The sequence below is a fragment of the Thunnus maccoyii genome, chromosome 16, assembly GCF_910596095.1.
Source record: "Thunnus maccoyii chromosome 16, fThuMac1.1, whole genome shotgun sequence".
Taxonomy (NCBI): domain Eukaryota; kingdom Metazoa; phylum Chordata; class Actinopteri; order Scombriformes; family Scombridae; genus Thunnus; species Thunnus maccoyii.
The window spans coordinates 20,112,632-20,136,740 of NC_056548.1; the positions used below are offsets into that span (position 1 = coordinate 20,112,632).

The window sequence follows — 24,109 nt, forward strand, 5'->3', positions numbered from 1 at the left end:
TGCCTGCGGGCACACAGGTGCAAATGAGGATGAGTTCTCAAAGAGGAGTAATTCACAACCAAAGTTCCTTTTTTCAAGGTCAGCTCGAGAACTATTGGCTCTCCTCCTCACACATTTAAAGGGGAGTGCTGCTCCGCTGTTGCTTTTGGCCTCTCAGTCAGTGGAAACCCACTGCTGCATACTGATTGAATATTGCCCTTTGAGGAGTCAACCCCCCTTAAAGTTCAAACGGACTTCTTCATTCCTTCCTTAGGTTTTGGTTGGCAAGCCAAGAATCAAAGCCACTCTGTTCTAATGAGTGGCTGCTTCGGGGGATGCAGATCATATACTGTACATTTGTGTCTGGTTTCCTTTGTGCAGTCAGTGATTCCCTTTCTAAACACTGAAGCCAAGTTGAGCTTAGATACAGTGTGATATGATAATACTGTTTACAGGAAGGCTATAACTTGCTATAAATTGATGTTATTAAATGTTTGATGTGATTTCCATTAATAAATGATTCTACTGTATTTTCATGGAAAGTTGGAGTGTCACACAAAGACTTGTCCATGCTGCCAAAAATAAAATTCAGGGGGGGGGGATTTTTTCGCAATAAAAAACTTGGCTTGGATCAAAAACATAAAAAGCTTTATTATTATTGGTCTTCAAAAACCCATATTGGTCAACCTCTCTTGTTATCCCATTGTAGGTTTTAAACCTCCACTCAACTGTATGAAAGCAGTATTTTTACTGATATATTATTTTTGATATATTTCATTGAATGTAAAATGCTTTAGTGGACCTGGGTTAGGGTCTGTTATGTGTCCACCTTGTTGAAGTGTCCTTTCCAAAACTTCGGATTCCTACAATCTATTTCAACACTTTGGGAAATACAGTTATTTGCTTTATTGGCATGAGTTAGATGAGATGTAAATATATATATACTGTAGCTTAGCTTAGTACAGAGACTGGAAACAGGGAGAAATAGCTAGCCTGAGTCTGTCCAAAGTTTTACACAAATCCACCTACCAACACTTTGAAAGCAAAAACCAAAGTAGTTTTTACACTTTGTTTATGAACATATTAAACAATCAAGATGTATGTTAATTAGTGAACTTTAAATGTGGTAGCAGTCAGATTTTGTCACTTTTGGACAGATCTAGGCCACTCTTTGTGCTAACCCAAGCTAATTGGCTGCTGGCGGTAGCTTCATATTTAACTTATATTTATTTTGCCCTTCCCTTGTCTAGTCTCTATGTAAGGCCTGGATCATAATGATTAATGTACTGTGCAGCATGTTACATGAGCAGAGCTATAACATGTTTTTATGAAAATATGAAAACTTTCCACAGGTTTCTATGTTCCACTGCATGTGATCTCAATTATTAAGCTGTCCCACCAGTTCTCATGCTAGTGCTTTCATAGCGGCCCTAAAAATCCAAATAAAATTTTATTTTTCAATCATTCATGATTACTTTTCAATACCAGGTTCATTCCTCTCATGTCATCCAATGCCCATCCAAGGTTCAGTTCTGGCATTAAATTCCTTAAGAAACGCTGTGCAAGAATCCACCATAAATCGGGCTGCTTGTTCAATGGCATGATATGAATAATAAATTGTTTAACAAAGATTCAAGAGAAATGTCTTGCAGATTTCTTTAAACTTTTACTCAGTTACGCAGCTCTGCTGTGAATCAAAAACTGATGAATTTCTGTGGTGAATTTTGCTTTCTTTGAACCTCAGTCTGTGTTTTGACGTGCCAAAGCTGATATCACGTCACATGGCTGATATGAATTTGCTGCTGCCATACACTGTGAGAAGTTTCTACAGTTTGACAATCTCTGACCTTTTATAACTGTACATCAAAGCATTTTAAGAAATTGAGCAAAATATCACCTCTAATATTTATGTTTCATCATCCTATTCCATATTTATTTCATTTATTGACCATATGGTAAGAGTTTGACATTGTTCTCAGGTTTACCCTTTTGACGGGTGGCTGCCTTCAACCTCCAGTTGTCCTTGATTTGGTCTGCACTTTCACATAAGCAACTTTTATTTGATTTGGAAATATCCAGATAATTGTTTAAACAAATTATTTGACATTTTGGTAAATGCGCAGATTTGCTTTCTTGCTGGGAGTTAGATGAGATGATTGATGTTTCTACAGTGAATATGAAGCTACAGCCAGGACCAAGTTATCATTAGCTTAGCATAAAGACTGGAAACAGGAAATAGTCCAGCAAATAACCAAAAACCACAAATTGTCATTTTTACACTTTGAGTTTTGTACAGATAAACAAACCAGACATAGTGTTTTAATTTGTGAGTTTTGGAGATGCTGGTCAGCAGATTTTTTTCTTTCGTTTCCGGTCTTTGTGCTAAGCTAAGGTAATTGCCTGTAGCTTTATATTGAACAGATGTGAGAATGGTATCAATCAACTCATGTAACTCTCGGCAAGAATAAGCATATTACTCAAAATGTCAAACTTTTCCATGAAACGTTATTTTGGGAATTAAATGCTGCACAAATCTCAACAGTCGCCGCTGCTTTGTAACAGACATTTTGTCTGCTGTTTGTGAGGGGGCAACTGGAGATAAAACAGGGAGTTTGTTAAAATCTGTAACAACCGCAGACTCTGGAATAGCCCACTTTAAAATGATGCCACAAAGTGATCACAGATGCACGCTGGATTGTCAACAAAATCAGCATACAGAAACCAGACAGGGTAGCAGTGAGGAAGGTATCAGGCAACACTGAAGTCAGTTTTTTTTTGTGAGGTTAGAGAGAAGCACTGTATGATTGGTTGTGTTGGGGGAAAAAAGGGGACTTCAAGGCAAATAGGCTGTAGGATCATCTTGGACAAAAGTTCTATGTTGAGACATAGTATGAAAAGCTTATCTCATAACAGGTGTGAACATACAGTATTTCAACCTGGGCAGCATGTCTCAGAGAGTGCTGGTCTGTAAATGAAAAGGGGCTTTACAGTTAAAGAAAGATAAGTGTGACAAAAGCCATGGCTGATGGTTTTGTTATCTTCTCCCATATATGACAATGCACTGCTGGAGGGAATGTTCTCTACATTTGTTCTCATGTAGAAGTACTTTTACAGACTTTCCTCCTTTATGACTAACATGAACCAGCTGCTTAGGCGCTCATACTTTACTTTGCCTGCAAGAATTCCCAGCCCTCATGAAACATAAACTTCAATAAAAATCTATTTGAGGTTTCAAGACTAATTGGAGGGCTTTTGCAAAGGTGGCTGAGATGTGTAGCATGCGCTCATCAGGAAATACGAGTAAGAAATTAATGGGTTTCCAAATAGGAGCTCTCCCATGTCAGCTTGTGGAGGTGATCTCGACCTTGATACCTCGCCTCCCCGGTTAACTTGATCTGGTTCTCTGGCATTTGAGCAGAACTCCTCCTCAGATATATTAAACTTTTCTCACAATAAATAGAAATGGCTTCAGTTGTTACCTCATACATCGCTTATTTCGCTTATTTTAGATATGTTCAATGAGTGGAAATCTATGAGTTTTTCCAGGACTGATATCTGCCCAATCTCATCTGCATTGTTGCCTCATGGAAATCTATCCATAGTCATTCAAACCTGATAAGATAAAAGCTAAGTGGATGCATGTAAGAGACTGTGAAGCAGCACACATGTTGGAAAAGTTAGGTATCATGGACTATTTGTTTTCACACTCACTGCTTTCCTTTCTTGTTGCCCTGACATGAACTGACATTCTGGATGGCTGAAAATATCTTTGGCTGTCAAAATAAATAAAGGTTCAAACTTCAAAGCATTTCCCTCAAGGCCTAATGTTGGGAAGAACAGGTCATGTCACTCAAAGTCAAATCTGTTTCCTTCAAGGGAATTTAGTATAAAAAATCCTGACCATTAGGCTCAGTCCTCAGTATCCACCTACAGAGTTATGAAGCTGCTTTGAGAGTAGCTTTCTAATCCATATAGTTTTAGATCTATGCACCATGTACAGATACATTATCAAGTTTCATCAGCAAAAGACCAAAATAACTGGAAAACTGAAACAAATGCTACATTTTCAGTAGTTTTATTGAAAAATGCCTCTTCTGTTTCAGAAATAAATAAGAAAATAAGGCTGTGTGGAATTCACAAAATGTGCAGTTAAAACATGAGAAAAGCAATTCTATGTCCATAGTCTTGCAACCAATCCAACTGCATTGATAGAAAACAACTATATTCTGACTTAGAAATCCTCAGTAAATATACAACACAACATGCAATTCCACATTTGGTAACAAAAAAAAAACATTTAAAAAAGTTTGGTTTGTTACAATAAGTCAGATTATCATTTGGTTTACAGGCCTTACAGAACCATCACAATGAACAAACCTTTGGGGGTAAAATTAATCGTCTGTTTTTTTTCCCGATGCAGTACCTGAAACAGCTTTACATACTGAAATTTGACAAAAACAACATGGGTTGTTGAAAATGCTGAATATGTTCAAAGACATACATACTGTACTTTCTGCTGGTTTTCACATGATTAGTGCATTACACATTGGAGTCCGATAAACACTTGCAGTTATATTACAAGCAGACACTTAGCAAGCACACAGGTTTGTAATGAACGAACATGTAGGTTTGTATTTATCTTGCTAAACTTTCTCATGTCAAAAAAATATATGTTCAATATAGCCACGGGTATCAAACCCATATAAGTACTAGTTTTGTTCTGAATATCACCTCACTTAAATGATCATGGAAATCATTTCATTATTACACTTTCTGAGAACTCCTTATTGTAGCTATGATGCTAGTGTTTCTTTATTGTCTGTCGGTAGTGATCTCTTTCCCCGTTGGTTTCGTGAGTAACCGGGTGATTGTATTGTCTCATACTCTCCAGATGGCTCCACAGGTATAGACACTACCTCAGGTTCAGGCTCGTAGCGGTTTGCTAGGAAATATTTAGGACGGCCAATCAAAAAAAGTGTTCTTTCTACAACTTTTCACATGCACAATTTAAATTATATTCCAAAATGGACTTCCAAAAATGTCCTGTATCAAACTATTTGCTTTCTACTTTATGCAGGAAGGACTTTCTTGCTCTGAATGAATGAAACATGTATAAACACTGATTGAGAACTTTCAAAATGCTGTCATGACATTTACAATAAAATCCATCAAGCTATCAGATAATAAGACGTAGTAAAATAACCAGCTGATACTACAAAGGACACAAGGAAAGGACAGGAGCGCAACATTTAGCACCAATTTTGCCAACATACACAAAGAACATGATGATTAAACAAATGGAACATGCTTCAGTCTGCACCAGAGCAGTTTAAGTTACTTTAAGGCGTCGTAAACAGAGGTTATGCTGGTGGTAAGTAAGCAGAGGGTTATGAGGCACAAGCTCAGTGTTAACTTGATTTTTAGTGAAACATCCTGGTTCATACATCATTTACAAGGCACAAAATTAGTTTTATTTACACATATCACCTCTACATTAACATTGCTTTCAGTTATGAAATCCCCTTTGTTAGTAGTTGTTTTGGGTGGTATTTGTACATGCTCCTTCCTTCGTAGAAATGCTCTGTCTCTGTATTTTTTTTCCCAGCGGATTGTGGTTCAAGATGCAAACAGGCCAGCAGGTTGCCATCACTGTAGCTTGTAGCTGTGAGATGATGTTAGTGCCAGTCCACTCCATTCTGTTTTTTTGGCTTTCGTAATGTTTGTTTTAATGTTCAATAATTATGTCCATGGTGATTATCCTTACATGCCCCATAGCAAATGGGAAAACATCTCAGAAACAGGACCTCAAAGTGTAAGTGGCACAGGTGACTTTAGATCGTTTACTATGCCAAACCTGAAAATAGTTCAAAGAGGGTGTGAGTTTTCTCTGTGGAACAAAGTTATTAGCATCTTTTTTTATTTAATGCAATGTCATCATACACTGCTAGCTAGAATGCTTTACATGCCAGTTTCAAAATTGTACATCAAATGTATAGAGGTAATGGAATATAGTGGCTCCCAATTCACTGGTCTCTAAACCCTGCCCCCCCAACAGTGATTGTCTAATTCTCATTTAACAACCATAATGAAGCTTTGGATTTCTCTACATGCTGAAGCATTGCACATGAAGCTGTAGTAAGAGCAAGGTGTCTATTAAGCCTTTCCAAAACCAATAATACAAGAGCAAGATTGTACAGAATAGATTAAACAGTGCTCTAATGTAACATGCAAACATTAACATTCCCAGCTAACAGCAACTGTAGCTACTGTGTGGAAGCTGGTTCTAGATGCTAGGCTAATGTTAGCAGTTCTGTCCTGCTCTATTGGATTTGGAGATGTAGACACTCCAGAAATTCCAGCCAAAGTCATTATCCCTGAAAATTATTATTACTTTTGTCACAATTGTCGAAAACAAAAGTCTCATACATTGGTTAGTCCCCATCCTATAAGCCTTTTCTTTTTGTACGCTAAAAGTGAAACATAACTATTTGAAAAGACAAACAGTAAGGAATAAACCTAAATTTTAATCTGTCTTGCTTGTCCAAGTCTTCCATGAAAAAAGGGTTATACAATAAAAAGTCTGATCTTACATTTTCCCTTATCATACCTATTACCAACTGTCATACTACTACAACGTATTGTACTAAGCTTATTATCTCAGTACTGCAATACAAGAAGCTGTTACTTTTTGCCTACAAGATTCTTGTTTTAAAACAAGTCAGCTTGATTGTTTTCAACCAACTCATGGAGCTGACATTAGCTTCTGTATAGAAATGAGAAGTTGAATTTTACTACCTCTGTCTACTAAGACTGCATATATGCCATGCAAGAACTAAAAGCTTGACAGGCGTAGCAGCAGAAACTAAGGGGGACGGGGTTTAGCTAATTTCTTATAGAAATAAGTTTGTTTTCAATTAAAAAATCAATACTTTGTAACACTTATATTCATACCTCAATACATTATCAAAGAAAGAAGTAGTGCTGAGTTGCAAATGTAATTAGTCTGCATACACTTAGTCTTATCTAATGTAGTACACTACCATGCAGGACCTAGACAGCGTTGAGTGTACCTGTGTATCCTTGTCCATTGTAAGGAATGCCAACACACTGAGAGGAGTCGCAGTATCCAGTAGGTCCTGGTGGTCCCCTCACCCCAGGAGTACCCTGACGACCTGGAGGGCCACGAGGCCCAGCGGAGCCAGAAGGACCTGGTGATCCTGTTCTCGACTCGCCTGGTGGCCCTGCAAGAGGGAAGAGAGAAGGTGAGGCCAGTTTGAAAACAGGGTCTTTGGAGCTCACAAAAACCCTCTGACATCACCCGTAAATCTTCAGTGGAAATGGTGGGGGTAACACGGGGTTGCAGCACTGTAATTTAAATTTTTCAATGGCTCAATTAAAAAGCTTGACCAAAAAAAAAGTAGTCTAGGGCTGCGTGGAGTTACACCCCCGGCCCCGTCTGTCTAGACGGTAAAAACTCAGGATGGAATTTTCCCCCTCTCTCTTTTTCTCTTGCTTAAGTGAGCCCATGTGTTGTCAATGAAGCCACCAAAGAAAACTCATTGTACAACAATCTGATTCTCTCTCTCTCTCTCTCACACTCACACACACACACACACACACATACACACACACACACACACACACACACAGGAGTGAGTCATCAGTGTGGACTTCCTGGTCTTCAGTTGTTTCTCACTTCATTCACAGAAACAGACATATCAGTGTTTAGTGTTGTGGGCTAGACATCAATAGAAGGTCCTTGTTGTTTTTAAATAACTTCCTTGGGAAAAGGAAATCTTCTGAAGTTGTGAGTTTTTTACAAAAAACATATTGGATATCAATTGCAACTGAGGAAAGGCCACAACATTTTCCAAACTGACAAATCAGCCTAATAACAACTGTTATTAACTGTTTCTAGACTTGCATCATGACCTTGACTGCAGACTGACTGGAGATTGCCTAAACTCCACACACTGAGAAATCTCTCTTTAATGATGAATGCAAATACATTCCATTTACTTTATAATATTTCAAATGTGCACAATGTTTGGAGAAGCTCAATATCCACAGGACATAAATTCTACAGGGAAGAATTGGGAATATGTTTGGGGTCTCTCCAAAGAATTTATGCAGTGCAGCTGACCAAATGAAGGTGCCTGAAACACAAATACTATAGGTAAATTCTGGCCTCTAGCTGGAATGTGTCATTTTAATTAGACTAACGGGAGTACTCTGTGTCCTTGAAAAGGTTCAAAAAAAGGTTGAAAAAACTATCAATGTAAAACTGTGAAAGATAAAGTTGTAGGACACAGTGGGAGACCAGCAGACTGTCTGCAGCTGCTGGAGAACAATGTTCAACAAAAAAAAAACTGATTGCTTATGTTCCTTGCCTCATTGAGATGGGAGATTCAACCATAATGGACTTTTCCACCCAAGAAATGGAGAAAAGAAGCAATTCTGTTACCTGGTGGCCCACTTGCACCTCTTTGTCCTCTGATACCATTTCCTGGAGATCCTCTCTCTCCCTTCTCCCCTGGCAAACCTACATAAAACAGTAGAAAGAGGAAATCACTCTCACAAAAATAAAACATGTTTTTGGAAAAATCACCAATTGCCCATATCCTGAAATGAGTAGGAAAGTAAAGAGCAGTATGACACACTGGAAGAGCAAACTTTGATTGAATAATATTTTGTAAGGTTAACTTGAATCATGTGTAGACTACACAAGGTAATGCAGTTATGTCAGTCAGCACTCAGCATTCAGTTATTCCATTCAGCACTGCAGTCTACAGTTTCAGTATTAGCATGGCCTTAATTATTTCATTGCTCACCATTTGCTTATTATTCTCTGCTTGCTGCTATGTAACACTTCCAAACATTAAAAAGATGAAAGCATTTAAAGTACCTCTCTCTCCTTGACTTCCAGGTAAACCTGGGCTTCCAGGGAAACCAGGTCGACCTGATTGTCCAGGCTCTCCACGGGATCCCTGATTGCCAGGTGGGCCAGGAGGGCCGGGTGGCCCTGGAGTGTTGCTACGATATCCAGAAGGAATCTGGTTGAGCATCATGTCAATTCTACTCATCTGACCTGCAAAAAGAACAAAATCAGTTGGATTGGGGTTGTATTTTAAGGTCAATAACATACCTTAAGGATTATGAGAGGTTTCACTCACTGTTCACAAGCTGTTCACAAACTTGTCTGGCAATGGAGCGCATCATGTTTTGGGATGCAAAGTCTCCCTGGAAAACAAAGAGTTTCATGAGGAGGTGACATTTCTTTTCTCCTTGATGATGTATGATAACTCGTGTTTGATTCATTTAATTAAATTTAAAAAAAATAATAATTAAATAAATTTTAACACAATACATACCCTCTCTCCTTTCTCTCCTTTAAGGCCAACAGGTCCCTGTTTAACAAAAAGAAAGTTAACAGTGACTAGATGTCAAAACGAAACAATGACCTTGATCTTCCCTAAATACTGTCATGTAACCATTAATGTGAAGCTCGTTATTCAATACATACTGGATTTCCTGGATCCCCTGGTTTTCCTGGTTTCCCAGTAATTCCGGGTACACCTGGATTTCCAGGGCTTCCCTGAAAAAAAGAAAAAACACAGAGGGAGTAGTGTTTATCTTGAATTATGGCACAGTAAACATAATTGCAACGTTTAACTCCTGCTCCCTGTTAACTGTTGTGTAACAAGCTTTAATTTGGGATCTATGCTTTGACATCTGCAGTGGGGGTATGTGGCATATGCTGCCAAGAACACTAAAGAGGAGATGGAAACACACATGCACAACAGCAACAGGGATAGGGGGCACGCACACACACACACACACACACACACACACACACACACACACACACACACACAAACACCAGCCACTGCTAATAGCTCTTGGAGCAGTCATGACGGTATAGTGCATGTGAATTCTATACTGGCATGATGCTTGTTGGCATCATGCCATCATCATCACAGTGGAGGGGCCTAAAGACTACAGTCTGCTTTTTTATGTGCTGTTCCAGCAGAGTGCAACTGTGGAGCCAGAGGAGTAATTGTTGCAGATATATCGGGATGTAAAGCTTGCTCCAAGGCATATGTATTTGGCTCTTTTCTGCACAACACAAAGACATAAAGACAAACACACACATACTCACCATGGGCCCTGGTGGGCCTCTGGGTCCAGATTGTCCCTCCTTTCCTGGTGGCCCCTATGTAGAAACAACATACAATCACACATGGGTTAGAACACCCTGGGGACCATGTCCATGCAATACATCAGTGTCATGACTTTATATTGGTTTCAGCCTTGAGTCTGTCATTTTAAATTACATTTTTAAATAGTGGCTCAGTTATTCTGGCTGACGCAAGTGAGAACATGCACTGCACGATAGTATTTCTGAGTGTGCTGAGTTGAGTGGGTGATCACATGCAAAACATGTGTTTAAGTAAGTGTTGGATCCATTTGTAGGCTTTGAACACTGTGTGTACACTAAACAGGCCTGGAGGTAGATCTTACCCGTGCTCCGCTTGGTCCAACGGGGCCCAGAGGACCACGTGGCCCTGGAGGACCCTGGGAAAAAAACAGACACACTTAATCAAATGCTAATGATCAGGAACAGCACGTTTACACAGCTCCCAAATGCCTCTGTTGAACTAGGCTCTGAAGAAAAAAACCCTGCAGTTTCCCAGTTATGAAGCCAAAGATAATATATCATCTCGCTACTCCAAATCTCATATCTGTCTGTTGACACATGATTTCAAGAAGAAATGTGCATAGACAGCTCTGTTACAATAAGCTTTATTGTACTAAGTAACCAACACAATGCTGCCAATAAACTCCAACAAAGATCCAAGAAAGGGACTTTCTCCAATGTCTGAATCCACTTATTCAAAGGCCAGAATATGGTTGAATGGTGGGAGTGGGTTGAATGACCTCAGTTGGATGAATGAACGGTTCCTCGTCCAAGAGATGGCTACGTAATGCCAGCTCAAAAATGCCCTTCAGCTATAGAGTTTCCATGTAATGTCAAATGTGTTTAGCTTTAAATCTGTAAACTTCCATCACCTTAAGACTTGATAAAGCAGTGATACCAATAATTTGAAGAACCTCAGAGAAATTTGAATGCTATGATGCAGTAGTGGTGAAGACTGGTTTTATTTGACTTCACTTTTATCCAAAAGGTCCCCAATATGACATCTACTGTATGTCAAAGACGTTCTAACTTTTAATAGACATGAAGTCTTTACCAAGTTGGGATCATCCTCAATTACAAGGCTGGGGAAGAACATGTTCCATTCCATATTTCCCCTTTGGTAACATGAGTCTATGTTTCATAATAATTTAACTGCAAAACTGGCCTTCTACCGTTTGTCAGTCATCGTGCTGATTTGAGAGTGTGGGTCTCCCTAAGGATGGCATGGTAAACCTCCCACTCTGAGTGTGGTTTCAATTGTGCAGTGTGGACTGAATCCAGGCTCTAGTAGCAGCACTACTCTCTATGGATAGTCTCCTGTTTCCTGTTCATGAACCACAAAATGAAGGGGGGAGTACTTACTTGTAGGCCAGCCAGGCCTGTGTCTCCAGCATCTCCCTTTGGTCCGGGGCGACCCTGAAGGCGGAGGAGGAAAAGACAAGTCAAGTCAATTCATTTATATAGCGCCAAATCACAACAGACGTTATCTCAGGGTACTTTTCGTATAGAGCTGGTCTAGACCATACTCTTCAATTTACAAAGACCCAACATCCCCCCATGAGCAAGCACTTAGCAACAGTGGCAAGGAAAAACTCCCCTTTAACGGGAAGAAACCCCGAGCAGAACCACACTCTAGTTTGCCTTACTGCTTTGTTTTATTGTTTTAATGTGTGATTGTTATTGATTTCATGTTTTGACATGAACATCTGTAGGTGAGTAAAATCAAGTAAAAGTAAATAAAGAAGCAGTCTAGCAGCCTGGCTAGGAGTAGTAAGGTTTTTAGGAGTGTAATGCATCTTGACTTGAGTTGCAATCCCACTCACTGGTGGATATTGAGCAGAGAATATTCCAGCCATCCCACAATTTTCACACACTGCAACTTCATATCACCATGAGCACTAATCATAAGCGATAGCGTCTGTCATATATGTTAAAATCCATCTACCACTGTACTGATGATGAACTCCTTCTTCCCTATGATTTGTGCTTGAGTTTTATATTGTAGGTGAACTTACAGGTTCTCCAGGTAGAGACAGTCCGTTAGGGCCTTGTGGACCTGGTGGTCCCATTGGGCCTACAAGTCCTTGCTCACCACGTGGACCCATTGGACCCTACAGCATTACAGTGACACACAACAAAACTGTTTCATAGCCACACTCTTTAAAAAAAGAATCCTCAAGACAATCTTAATAAGACTTTTTACTACATAGATATAGAAGATGAACCCTAACAGTGTTGAGAAAGGGGCCTTTAAGTTACTTTTTGAAGGGCCTCCTTTAAATCAAGTTGAGGAAAAATATACAGCAGTATTCAGTAACTGAATTCAGATGTGTGCAATGTGCTTTGTCTGATGGCGCAACTGATAGCACTAATTGCTCCTGGCATACCATGGCAATGAGAAGTTGACCTTTATTATCTGTGGTTTTAGCATTATTGATATTGTCAGCAAGCTTCATTGGCTACCAACTGGTTCAGTTTATTTGTCTAATGTACAGTAAAAAGAGTTATGCATGTAAAAAGCTTGTAAAAACATAATTTATATGACGCTTAAAGTGATGTAAGGTTTGACTCACAGCGTTGCCTTGTTCTCCTCTGTCTCCTCGTGGTCCCTTAGAACCTGGGCTGCCCTGGAAAAGCAAGGAGCCAGAAAGACAAGTGTAACAACAGGAGCAGATTCCAAAAGCCCTAAAACCCAGAGCCATATGAAATCCTCGCTGGGGCCTAGTGAGGTTACCAAGCATTCATATTCCAGACTGTTGTTTTTCCGACAGGCATTTATCTTTTGACACCTCTCCCTAAGCCCACATTTCATTGTATGCCACTGGTCTCAGCCTCAACTGCTCCCTCCAAAGGAAAAGAAAATACCATTCCTGATGCGAGGGACTGTAAAGCAGGCTCAAGTAGCTCTTTATTGCTGTACTGTCATTAGTATGTATGGTATTATTATTATCATCACCAAAACACTTCTGAGGAAACCATTTTATCGGACAGACAGAGATAGAGTAGGTGAAGATAGACTGGGTGGGAAGAGGGATGGTGGGATGTATAGTGTCTTTACCGAAGGTCCAGGAGGCCCCTGAGGGCCAATGCTGTCCTGTGTGCACGTACAGGAGTGGGGAAGGGACGGGCACTTGGCCTCATCTCTCTGAAAAAGAAAAAAATTAGATACATAAATTAGAAAGAGAAATAAGTGTACACACTCACCTCAGGGGAGTATTGTTATTTCACACCCACTCATAATTGAGGACATGTCTTGGCAATCTACAAAATACAAGGGCTAGAAAAGAAAATCCTTGAACTAATTTTGTGACAGTATCCTGGCAAATTGTGTCTTTGACTTAGGTTGGAGTTTAAGAAGAAGAGACAGTTTAGAGACCTGGCAAAGGTCATGATGGAACAGTGGCTCATGCTGAAATGTGACTGGAATCAGGAGAATTAGCGTGGGGGTTTAAGACCAAATGCTCAGTGACAGCTGCAAACCTTGTCCACATTTTTGGAAATGACTGTTTGACAAAATGAATTATATAACAGTGCAATCATTGAGATGATGTATTAATAACTGTTGCAAATTATAGATGAAATGCTTATAATTGTCTAAATGTGCATGCATCCGGCATTTTCCATACTGTATCAAAATAAATGTGATTTATTGTCTGCTCCATGATCTAAAGGAGCACTTGTTTTCATGTAATTGGAAGGTCATAGTGGAAACAGTCCGATTTGCACAATTACACAGGATACAAGGTTCTATTCAGTTCAACTGAGGCACTTTCTTTTTAAACAGCAGTCTAGTGATCAGCTTTCATTTCACCAAATGACTACATGTCAGCATACAAATGACCTAGACTGTAAATCACCAATAAGGCACATAAAAACATGTGAAATAGTACACCTATATAGTGCACATATAAACAGCCTTTTGACTTGCTTTGGTTATCAAATGGCACCCCCCGTAAGATTTTGAAATGACACTTGTTCTTACTGTGGCTGGCAGATCGCAGCATCTGTCTCGGCTGATCCAGCTCAAGCTGCAGATAATATCAAACATCTGGAGCTGGAACTACACAACAGAAAAGGGGAAAAATATTGAGAGGTGTTACAAATGGCTCCCATTCATGATGATAATGCACACTGTTGAAAACAGACAACACACACAGACAACCCTCACAGAAAAAGAAAGATACAGGCTTTCATCCTTCTAGCAGTCACTAGGAGCAGTTAAAATTTAATTGTGCATCTATGTACAAGAAGGTTTGGGGTATTCATTCTTTGGAAAGTTGTGAGATGCTCTTCCAAACGTGTTTTTCCAAGCCTTTTGCACTTTTAACAAGTCTGAGTTCTTTTTCGCTTACTGTTGCAGACTGCCTATTTCCGCCTCCAGACTTGGCCATCTTGCCAAGCACTTCGTAGCCATCCAGAGAGATGTTGTTGGCCTCCTTGATGGGCTTCTCTGCCACCTCCTGGCAGTCCAAGTGGAGCTTGACTTTCTCTGGAGAGATGCTGATGTGGAGCTGGAGCATGAGAAAGAGGACGGAGAGAGGGCACCATTAACAAAACATTCTTGTCTTCTTAAAACTTAACAGCTGCCAACTTTGTTGCAACACAATTACTTGGCAAGGAGTACTAAGAACACTGGAGATTTTGAAAAGCTGGGTTTGGCATTAATTTCTATCTGGAAGGGGCATGATTGCCCTTTAAAAGAGAAGAGAAACTATTTAAGAAAATGCAACCATAAGGATTGGAACAACCTCACTGAACCTTCCTAAACCATGTTGTCTTAAACTTATAAAGATGCTGATATTCTGTTCCACATAATTGCTAGATTTGAGAAATTGTTTAGTCTTTGCAGAATTGTGTTAATTATAGATTCTGATATTACTGAGTGGTTACTGATTTGGCATACAGCTTCTGTTTGATGCCTCTACAGACGAATGGACCATAAAAAAGGAAATATACAACAGTGAGCATTTCCATGCAGCCTTAAAGCTGTAGACAGAGATTGTATAACAACACAGAATGACAAAGTGCCAGATTTTGAAGTTTCCTGTCCAGAGAACCCTGCTCCACATCTTGAAACAATATCATTTGCGGTGTGCCATCAAAAGTACTACACTTTCCATACTTTTCCTTCACAGATGCACATTTTTGCCTGCACATTTTCCCCAACAGTCAGACAAGCTTTCTTTATGTCAGAAAAGGCAAGCTACCATTTCTTCCTACAAAGCCATACCAACCACAGACTAGGCCATAGTTCTTGGCAACCAATCACAAAATTACAGTTGACTTCCTTGGCAACAGAACAAACTATCTGGTAGACCGCAAAAAGAGAGGGGTGTCGTTTATCCCAGGATCCTGGCATGGATATACTATACCATGATGCTCTTGAGGGCTTACCAAAACTACTTTAGATAATATAGTGGGATGGCAAATAATGAGCATGTACTGTATATATTACCTCACTGACCAATAAGTAAACACAATAAAAACACTTAAGTCACTTGAAAATAAGGTCTCGAGAAAACTAGCTTTCTATTGACCCCTGCTCCTTCAGTTGATGGTACTTGAAGTCATCTGGTCCTAGTGCAGGGAAGTGTTGACAGTCGAACAATTTTCATTCATCAATTGTTAACACAGAGGGTTTCACTGTGTCAACACTCAACAGTCTGAGTACATATGGTAGGATTTCAGTCTGACATCCATGTCCACTCCAACACACTTGACATATTTCCATGATTTCTATCAGATTAAATTTTATTGTTCTTGGCTTTGTCCAATCTTTAGCCTTGAGGACCACAGGGCCTTCATTTTGAGCATGTACTAATGAGCAGGTGTGAGTCTTCTTTATAAAATTGTGTCCAAGGTTAAGTTAGCTTTTATTGAGAGTAAAAGGAAAAATATAATCAGTATAAAGTCTCCATTAGATTGGTGTGTCAGTGCAAACAGTGCCGAGACATGATCACAAAATCCCCAGTTGGGTTGGATGGGAAGCGCTTTTGTCTGATCTGTCACATGTGAACGGACAAGGCACCGTGGATTTATTTGGTAAGAGAATACGGTAATTAATTATAATTATAATTTCCTGTATTTCTAGTGGTTTCTTGGGTCATTAAGTCTGTTTGTCCAGGCCAGAGAAATAAAATAGTCAAAAATGAAGAGCACAAAGACTGCAGTCAAGAGAGCAACCATCATAGAGTGCTTTGGCTTTGTGGAGATCTCCATTCGCCTCCCTCTCTTTCTTAATTACTGTATGCGGATATTGGCACAAACCTCCTAACCAAGTCTCTGAGAGGAAAATTCAAAGGACTTAGTTCAAGGCTTATAAGGCAATACGTTTTGTCTATTTTTCAGAATGGAGAGAAACTACAGTACACTGCTCTGTGGCTTACACACTCAAACGTCCACCAATGTAACTCTGAACACAAGAGTAGTCACTATGACTTATGGAAAATGTCTTTTTCACTTGGGTTGACAGGAAAGTTCCCTCTATGGACTCCCACCCTTCGAGTGTGGGAGGGGATTCCCTAGTGAGCTAGTGAGTGGCTAGCATCTGCTGAAGTCATCTAAGTGAGCTTTCCCACATGTTCAACTAGTGGCAGACCACGACCCCTCCAGCCTGGGTTACTCTTTATGAACTAGCCTGAGGAGAAAAGCCAAATCTGCAAGCAATCTCTGACCCAGTGCTGTGGTATAAAGGCTCATGAAGTGCATCTAAAAAAACGAAAAACGGCAGTTCAAATGAGAATATATTGGTTGTAAGGAAGTAGATTTACGAAGCATTTGACACTAATCCTCAATGAAACTCCTACAATTTAACGACTAGGAAGCAACGTACAAATCTTAGAGTTGAGGTTTGTGCAAGATTCTGTCAAACTCAACTACAAGAAAAGAAAAGAAAAAAGAAAAGAGCCATGATTTAAACAGATGATCAGTATCAAACACTAGTACTCCATAAAGATATCATGTACCGGTGTGGTTGGTAACAGAGAGGAAAGTACAAGTAGATGAATTGATTATGCGACTGACAGAAAAATAATTGGCTATAATTTTGACAGTTTTTTTTCTGATTTTCTCGATCTTCTGTTATAATAAACTGAATGTCTTTGCACTTTAGAAAAACAAAATATTTGTAGAGAACTTTTTTACTATTTGCTATTTTAAAGACAAAACAATTAATCAAGAAAGTAATCTGTATATTTCTGTATATTACTATAGACAACAGAAGTAATGGTTGGTCGCAGCTACTGTTGGTTAACTTACAACTTAGACTTTAACCTGTGATTTTATTGTGTTTTTGTTTTGTTTTTCTTCACACATCTGCAATCTGGACAATAAGCTCAACTGCCATTTGTGACACACCTCATCAATGGTCACTCTGGTTTCAGCACACACACATACACAAACACACAAACACACACACTGAGGTCATTCTGTAACAGCCATGGACAAAGTGTTGGGAAACCACTGACAACATGTAAACACACACCACCACAGCAGTAGGCAGTGGCACTTACTCAGCAGACCAGTAAATAAGCAGCTAGGTAGACCGCTGCAGCTCATGGAAAGGCAACTACTGTACCACAAACTAGCCACCCAGTGTACATTCAGACTACAGTCTCCACCACGGCCACAGACTGAGAGAACATACACAAATCTATCCACGCACACACAGATCAGGCTGCTGTCCAACTAGAACAGCGGTGATGTCATTTACATCCTATCCTGACCTAACATTTTCCAGGGTCCCATTCATTCATGAAGCTACCCTACAATTAGATGTGTAGATGCTAAATAGTCAAACTGAAGAGCCATTTACAGTACCGCTCTGATCTCAGGGCCAATTTATTGCTTTCATCAATCAGTTCCTCAGTTCAAAAAACTGCTTTCTGTAACATCAAGAAATGGAGGAACTTTGATGTCAGATAAGATCCTGGAACATTGAAAAGGGTCATTCACTTTGATTACCTTGGGAAAAAGGGGACCTGTATATTAAATAAGGGCCATACTGTCCTTGGAAACAATCTCAATTGCAATTGGACATGACTTTGAGTACATTGGAACCAGTTGTTTCTCCTCAGTGATGAATCTAGCATAAGTAATTCCAGGTCGGTATGAAAATATACTGTCCTTCGGTGTTTTATTCTCTGCATCCTACTGTGTGGAACATAACAAAGGATGTTTTACATTCGTGGTTACTTTGAGTTGGATGTGAAGGCATTTGATGTCTCTTTCTACCTCTTGCTGTTGGCCCAAGAGACTCCATTCTATACAAATGCTGTTTATCACGGTTGTTAGCTTGGCATGTGAGCCTGATGTAGTGGTAAAATCCCTGAGGAGGAACAAAGGGTTTGCACAACAATAATACCACTGTGGGGGGTTATTTCAAGTTAGATGAGAGGTTTTGTGAGATTGTTTGATGATGAGCAGTTCATGTTAATGACTCTTCTAATAAGCACTTTCCTACGGTAGTTCAAGCTTAACTTCTTGCATAAAAAACAGGGCATGATTGCACAGATCTGTTTCAGAATTCTGTGAGAGTTCTGCCTCAGTCAAGATTAGAGTCTAGATCAGGGGTCGGCAACCTATGGCATGTGTGCCCACGGTGGCATGTGAGGCCATTAACACGGGCACGCGGAGCAATTTAATAAAAATATATATTTTTAATATACTGTAATTATATTCTTTTACTATATATGTATATATAAAATATAGCCTAATGGTGGCCTAAACAAACAATTTGGTTTAAAATAATACTGAAATCATTAATTAGTCTCAAAATACACCATGGTTTTTGACAGCGAGGGAGCCCACACATTTGATGTGGTCTATCATACCCCTCCTGGAATTGGAGTCAGAGTTCTGTGCCAGATTTCAGGACTTCCAGTAACACGGCCCATTGTTTTCTTTTTTGATAAACTCAGAACACTTGAAGGAGAACAGCATTTCCCTGTAACAGTGGATAGGGATTGAGGAGTTCGAAATGCAGCAGATAGAACTCAACGCATCCTCACTGTGGGTATCTAAATGCACAGAGCTGCACAAAACACTGGAAGCTGCCGACATCCATCAAGTTTGACCAAATATTCTCACATATGAAGTTATTTTTGCGTCCCATATGCAGCCAAACGACAACGGACCATTCAGAGGCAAGTGTCGAACTGAAAGTCTTCAAATACGGACTAGAGATCACACAGCTCAGCAAAGAAAAGCAGGAACAAGGGTCGCACTATATCGGTAAGACTGAATTAATTTTCTTTTGTGCCCTGATAATTTTCATACTTGTTTGCACAAATAATGAAGTCTGTGTGTCTAAAGCACATATCTTTTGGCATGCAGAATCTAGATGGGGGCAACAAGTGGCAGCAGTAAATAAATAAATAAATAGATAAATGTGCATTATGAAATAAACTGGCACTCAGGTCTGTGATTTTTTTTTAAACATTGTAAAGTGGCACAGAACATCCAAAAGTCTGCTGACCCCTCGTCTAGATAGTGGGAAACATCATGATTCAACATTTAAAGACATTTTTGACTTTTTTTCAGCCAATAATGTGCATGCCCCCACAGTTAGTAAGTATCCTTAATCCATTCTTACATTCTTACTCCTTCAATTACTAGAGCTCAAACAAAAATGTTAAAGACAAACTGTGAAGTTAGCTTATTTTGTAAATTAAATATGCAGACTTTAGGATGTATTCTTTCAATGCCTCATGCCATTTCTGAAACCAGCTTAAGTTAAATCAAATAAAAATGGATCCAGTCTCCTGACTGGTGCTTCAGTTAGGAACAGACTGGTTTGGAATTCACTTAACAACTACCCGGATAGTCTCCAGTCTTGATGTGGTCAGACCTCCATGGTTAACTGTAACAGTTTGCACATTATTCTGTGTCACTGAGGTATCAGAATTTCTCTCCAACCTCTCTTTGAATGTATTTATAGCCTCCACAGCTCATCTATCAAATTAACTGCCCCTGGTCCAAAAAAAAAAAACTAAGCTTAATGTCAAATCATAAAAAATGCCAGAAGACCACTTTGACATTAGACCTACATTGTAAGATTGATAGCACGGAACTTTTTTGACAGGTTAAATGATACACTTACATAGCATTGGCTGTTTGTCAGATCTTCACATTAAAAAGTAATTCAGCCAAATTAAATGAGGCGTAAAAGTCCCACAAAGACATATAAAATGATTTAAAAACAATATACGTGAAAGGAATTGAAAAGAATGAAAACAATACATTGCATGTAAAAGGATATGAAAAGGATAATCTTCCCACAGGTGACCACAAAAGATTCTTAGGAAGACTAAAAGTCAGTCCTATTAAAGCCAAAATGTAATAATATCACTATGTGGTACACACAGTGCTCCTCTCTTTAAGAATTTTGCATTGTGTTTACCTTGTGGAAGCTCCCATGGAAAATCCGCTTCACTTGCTCCTCATTAAACGTGGCTCTCTGGGTCTCTCCTCGGGTGTCCTTGTTGTAGAACGTGATTGTTTTGCTGGAAGCTGAAAAGAGAAGAACCTTTGATGAATCCCTGACAGTGTGTTACAATGTGATGGCACGCAAGGCACAGACAGGACTATAGAGAACACATGGTTGTAGAGAGAAGAGAGGGATAAAGAGAAGGCTAGGAGGGATTACGTCCATGCCCGTAATTATTTGCATGCATTTACCACGTGTGTAAGCGCACATTTGTAAAAGACACCTACTTAAGAATAAAGGCTTTCAATCATAGAGTAACAAAGTCAAGCCAAATCCAAAATCAAAATCAAATTCAGAGTAGTGGACCGAAGTGAGTCATATTCATTTCAACATGCTTCCACTGTCTTCTTTGTGCTGCTTGTAATATCTGACAAAGATCAATTAACTTTGCCTGTCTGTAAATAAGTTTAGAGTTAGAGAGAGGAAGAAAGCAGCTTAAATTGTTAAATACAGATTGTACAGCTGTGTATACGTTGGGTCTACTACAGCAACTTCCCCCTCCAGCTGAGGGCCAAAGCATGATGGGAGGCTTACGGTTGAGGGTGACCCCGACCTCGGGGTTGTTGTTTTTGTCTGCAACCTGCCAGATATCAAAAGGTTCAGTGGGTGTGTCGGGCAGGAGGCGGAAGAGCAGGATGATAGTGTACGAAGGTGGAAGACCCTCCGGATGGATCTCTCTGTTGGTGTTGAAAATCATACAGACATGAGTCATGTGCCAGAACTGTGCCCCGACTACAGTTAGAACATGCTAGAAATTCAACAATGATAGAAACACAGCACCAAGACCATCAAGTCTTTCTACAATGATACAGCATCCAGTCTGTCACATACGCTGCAGAACCTGTAAATGATTGCCAGTATTGCCTCTGGCCTTGAAGAAATTGCTCACATATTGAAAGTATTTTCTGTCCCCTCTCCTTTGCTGCAGTTCGAAGTGTTTCCATTTGCGCGCATTAAATCAGTGGCTGTATCCACGCACACAAAATATGCTCCATTATAAACATATTAACAAAGTATGCTGAAGAGGTTTGGATACTTGAGCAGTTCAACAGTTGCCTAACAAATAAAGAGACAAAGATAATAAAGAGACAAAGCCCTTGACCAAGGGGTGATTTGTTTGCTTCCAGTATGAAATAGGTGGGAGGAGGACCTGGTCCAGGGAGTTTTTAATTCTACAATAGATTTTTTTTTTTTGCTAGCACCTCATATTCCACAAGCTGCAACAACATATAGGGCTAGCATGTGGGCTTATTGCCAAAGGGCACTAGGGAAATCCCTTTTACTACAGAGACTATTGAACGTCGACTTAAATAATGGCTGTGGGCTGTGCAGCATTATAGTGCACAGGAGATAAGGCTGGGAATATGCACACTCCCTCTAATTGACACACACAAATACAATTAAGCCTCAGCTCTTACTTGGTGGGCTGGTTTAGGAAGGAGTCCTTGTGCAGCCTGTAGGCGATGTAGCTGTTGAACGAGCCAGGCTCCATGGACACACCATTCATGCCAGCGAAAGTGCGGTCTGTGATGTTGAAAGCCTCCAGCATCCTGAATCCTGGAAGGGATAAACAACAGAGTTGTGAGCATGAAAATACAAATGGAGAAACCATCTCACACTACAGCATAATAGCATTTTAGTTATGCCAACAAGCTCTGTAGGGATTAGTGTTTCCACAGTGATGCTGTATGCTTACCAGGTGTGGTGAATCCATTGATGTAGATCAGGGGGCAAGCTAAAACAAGACGAAATGTTATAAGGGGTTGGAAAAACAGATTAAGGTTTAAAGAATGTGATCTCTGTTTATACATTTCCTCTGGCAGATCAGATTACGTGAATGAGTGAACTTCTTGCTACCTCTGCAGGTGCACTAACCATAGAGATTACAAAATCATATTCAAAAGAAGTAAAAACAGTAAAAACTAAACTATAATCATGTTTTAATGATACATTAATCTCTGTCTTACTGGAAGTGGCCGTTTCACAGATGAAGGTGATCAGGTTGTCTTGGATCTTGGCGAAAGCATCGTAGTCATCAACCACAAACACATGTCTTTCACTGGGCTTGCTGCCGATAAGTCTCAGCTCTGTCATGTCCACATCGGCCACACCAACCACAAACACACTGTATCCTGTGGGGGCAAAACACACACAAAAACAAAGAGCATTGGGAAGCTTCCATTAACCACAAGCAGTTTCATGATTGTAGGGATTATTACAGGAGTTTATTAAATCTGCCACAAATTCAGATACTTCAAAACAGTTCCACTATTATAGTGTACATATGTATTGTGCATACAATGTAAACCAAAACACACATGACAATGATTAAAAGTTCCACACATACCAGAATGCTGCAGTTTTTCAGCACTCTTCTTGACCTCATCCTGGGAGCGTCCATCTGTGACCACCACCAGCACCTTGGGGACGTTCCGCCTCATACCACTGTCGGAGGTGAATACCTTCTCATAGACATGCTTCAGAGCAATGCCTGAGTGAAGGAGAAGGATGGAGAGGATGAGGACAGGACAGAAAATGTCAAACCTTAGCAATTCATCTTCTTCAGAGCAATCACTTTGCTAGGGATGCAGCTCTGATTTCAACGCTGTACCTGTCTTGGTGTTTCCTCCTCTGTAGCGGACAGTCTGTAAAGCTGATAACACTATGCCCTTGTCATGGTAGGAGTTCAGCTTGAACTCAGTCTTGGCATCATCACTGTACTGCACAAGTGAAACCTGTTCGAAGAGAACAAACATGTCAAGACTGTGAGTATGACTGCTTTACCAAATATACAGAGAAATAAATATTAAAGACAGCACCAAGGTTTATGCTGACCTGCATGCCGCTAGGGCTGATGACATCAAAAGCTCCAGTCATGCTTGTGACAAACTGGATGACCTTGTTGAAGCTCTCATCTCCAATACTCCAGGAACCATCAATGAGGAAGACCAGGTCAGCCTTGGCACCTTTGCACACTGTGATGCAGGTACAATGATGTTATTCTTAGCTAAACTACAGGAATTACTATCTTAGCAGACAGATACAAATGTTGAAGTTCTCCTCACCATCTAGCGCAGGGGGGACTGTTGCTGGAGGAGGAGGGGTGGGAGGTTCAGTCGGCACTTCAGTGGGTTTGACCACTGAGATAAAATAGAGACATAAGCACACAATTGAAAGTGACTTAATATTCTGTGGCTGGTGAGAGAATCTCATTGTGTCCTGTCATACATTAGGTTTAAACTGACACAGAGGATGTTATCTTACATGTCCTCTCCTTGATGCTGACTCCAGGTCCCTCTAGGTTGGGGGTTTGGGTGAACACAGTGGCATTGTAGAGAGTGTCAGGGGTCAAGCCATCAAAACAGTAATGGCTCTCTGAGCCTCTGACAGTGATCTCCTGAGCTCCACTCTTGGAGGCTGGATGGGAAGAAAAACAGTGGGAGAAG

General features: G+C 40.0%; 1 protein-coding gene across 5 annotated transcripts in view; it reads right to left on the minus strand.

Moving 5' to 3' along the window:
- Positions 1-4,038: 4,038 nt before the first annotated feature.
- Positions 4,039-24,109, minus strand: part of col12a1a (collagen, type XII, alpha 1a) — a 58,051-nt gene continuing 37,980 nt past the window's right edge. For 4 of the 5 annotated variants that reach the window (XM_042387804.1, XM_042387802.1, XM_042387799.1 and 1 more), the window contains 25 exons: positions 23,928-24,080; positions 23,729-23,803; positions 23,499-23,638; positions 23,275-23,398; positions 23,011-23,154; positions 22,631-22,795; positions 22,360-22,398; positions 22,082-22,220; positions 21,198-21,340; positions 20,577-20,686; positions 14,530-14,688; positions 14,160-14,237; positions 13,236-13,322; positions 12,751-12,804; positions 12,193-12,288; positions 11,540-11,593; positions 10,501-10,554; positions 10,139-10,192; positions 9,503-9,574; positions 9,351-9,386; positions 9,153-9,219; positions 8,885-9,067; positions 8,444-8,521; positions 7,050-7,220; positions 4,039-4,921 (listed from right to left, as the gene is read on the minus strand). In XM_042387804.1, coding sequence (XP_042243738.1) covers positions 4,773-4,921; positions 7,050-7,220; positions 8,444-8,521; positions 8,885-9,067; positions 9,153-9,219; positions 9,351-9,386; positions 9,503-9,574; positions 10,139-10,192; positions 10,501-10,554; positions 11,540-11,593; positions 12,193-12,288; positions 12,751-12,804; positions 13,236-13,322; positions 14,160-14,237; positions 14,530-14,688; positions 20,577-20,686; positions 21,198-21,340; positions 22,082-22,220; positions 22,360-22,398; positions 22,631-22,795; positions 23,011-23,154; positions 23,275-23,398; positions 23,499-23,638; positions 23,729-23,803; positions 23,928-24,080 — 2,624 coding nt within the window. In that variant the 3' untranslated portion in view covers positions 4,039-4,772. Of the gene's footprint in view, positions 5,834-7,049; positions 7,221-8,443; positions 8,522-8,884; positions 9,068-9,152; positions 9,220-9,350; positions 9,387-9,502; positions 9,575-10,138; positions 10,193-10,500; positions 10,555-11,539; positions 11,594-12,192; positions 12,289-12,750; positions 12,805-13,235; positions 13,323-14,159; positions 14,238-14,529; positions 14,689-20,576; positions 20,687-21,197; positions 21,341-22,081; positions 22,221-22,359; positions 22,399-22,630; positions 22,796-23,010; positions 23,155-23,274; positions 23,399-23,498; positions 23,639-23,728; positions 23,804-23,927; positions 24,081-24,109 lie in introns of all 5 variants that reach the window. The other variant, XM_042387803.1, reaches the window with a different exon arrangement.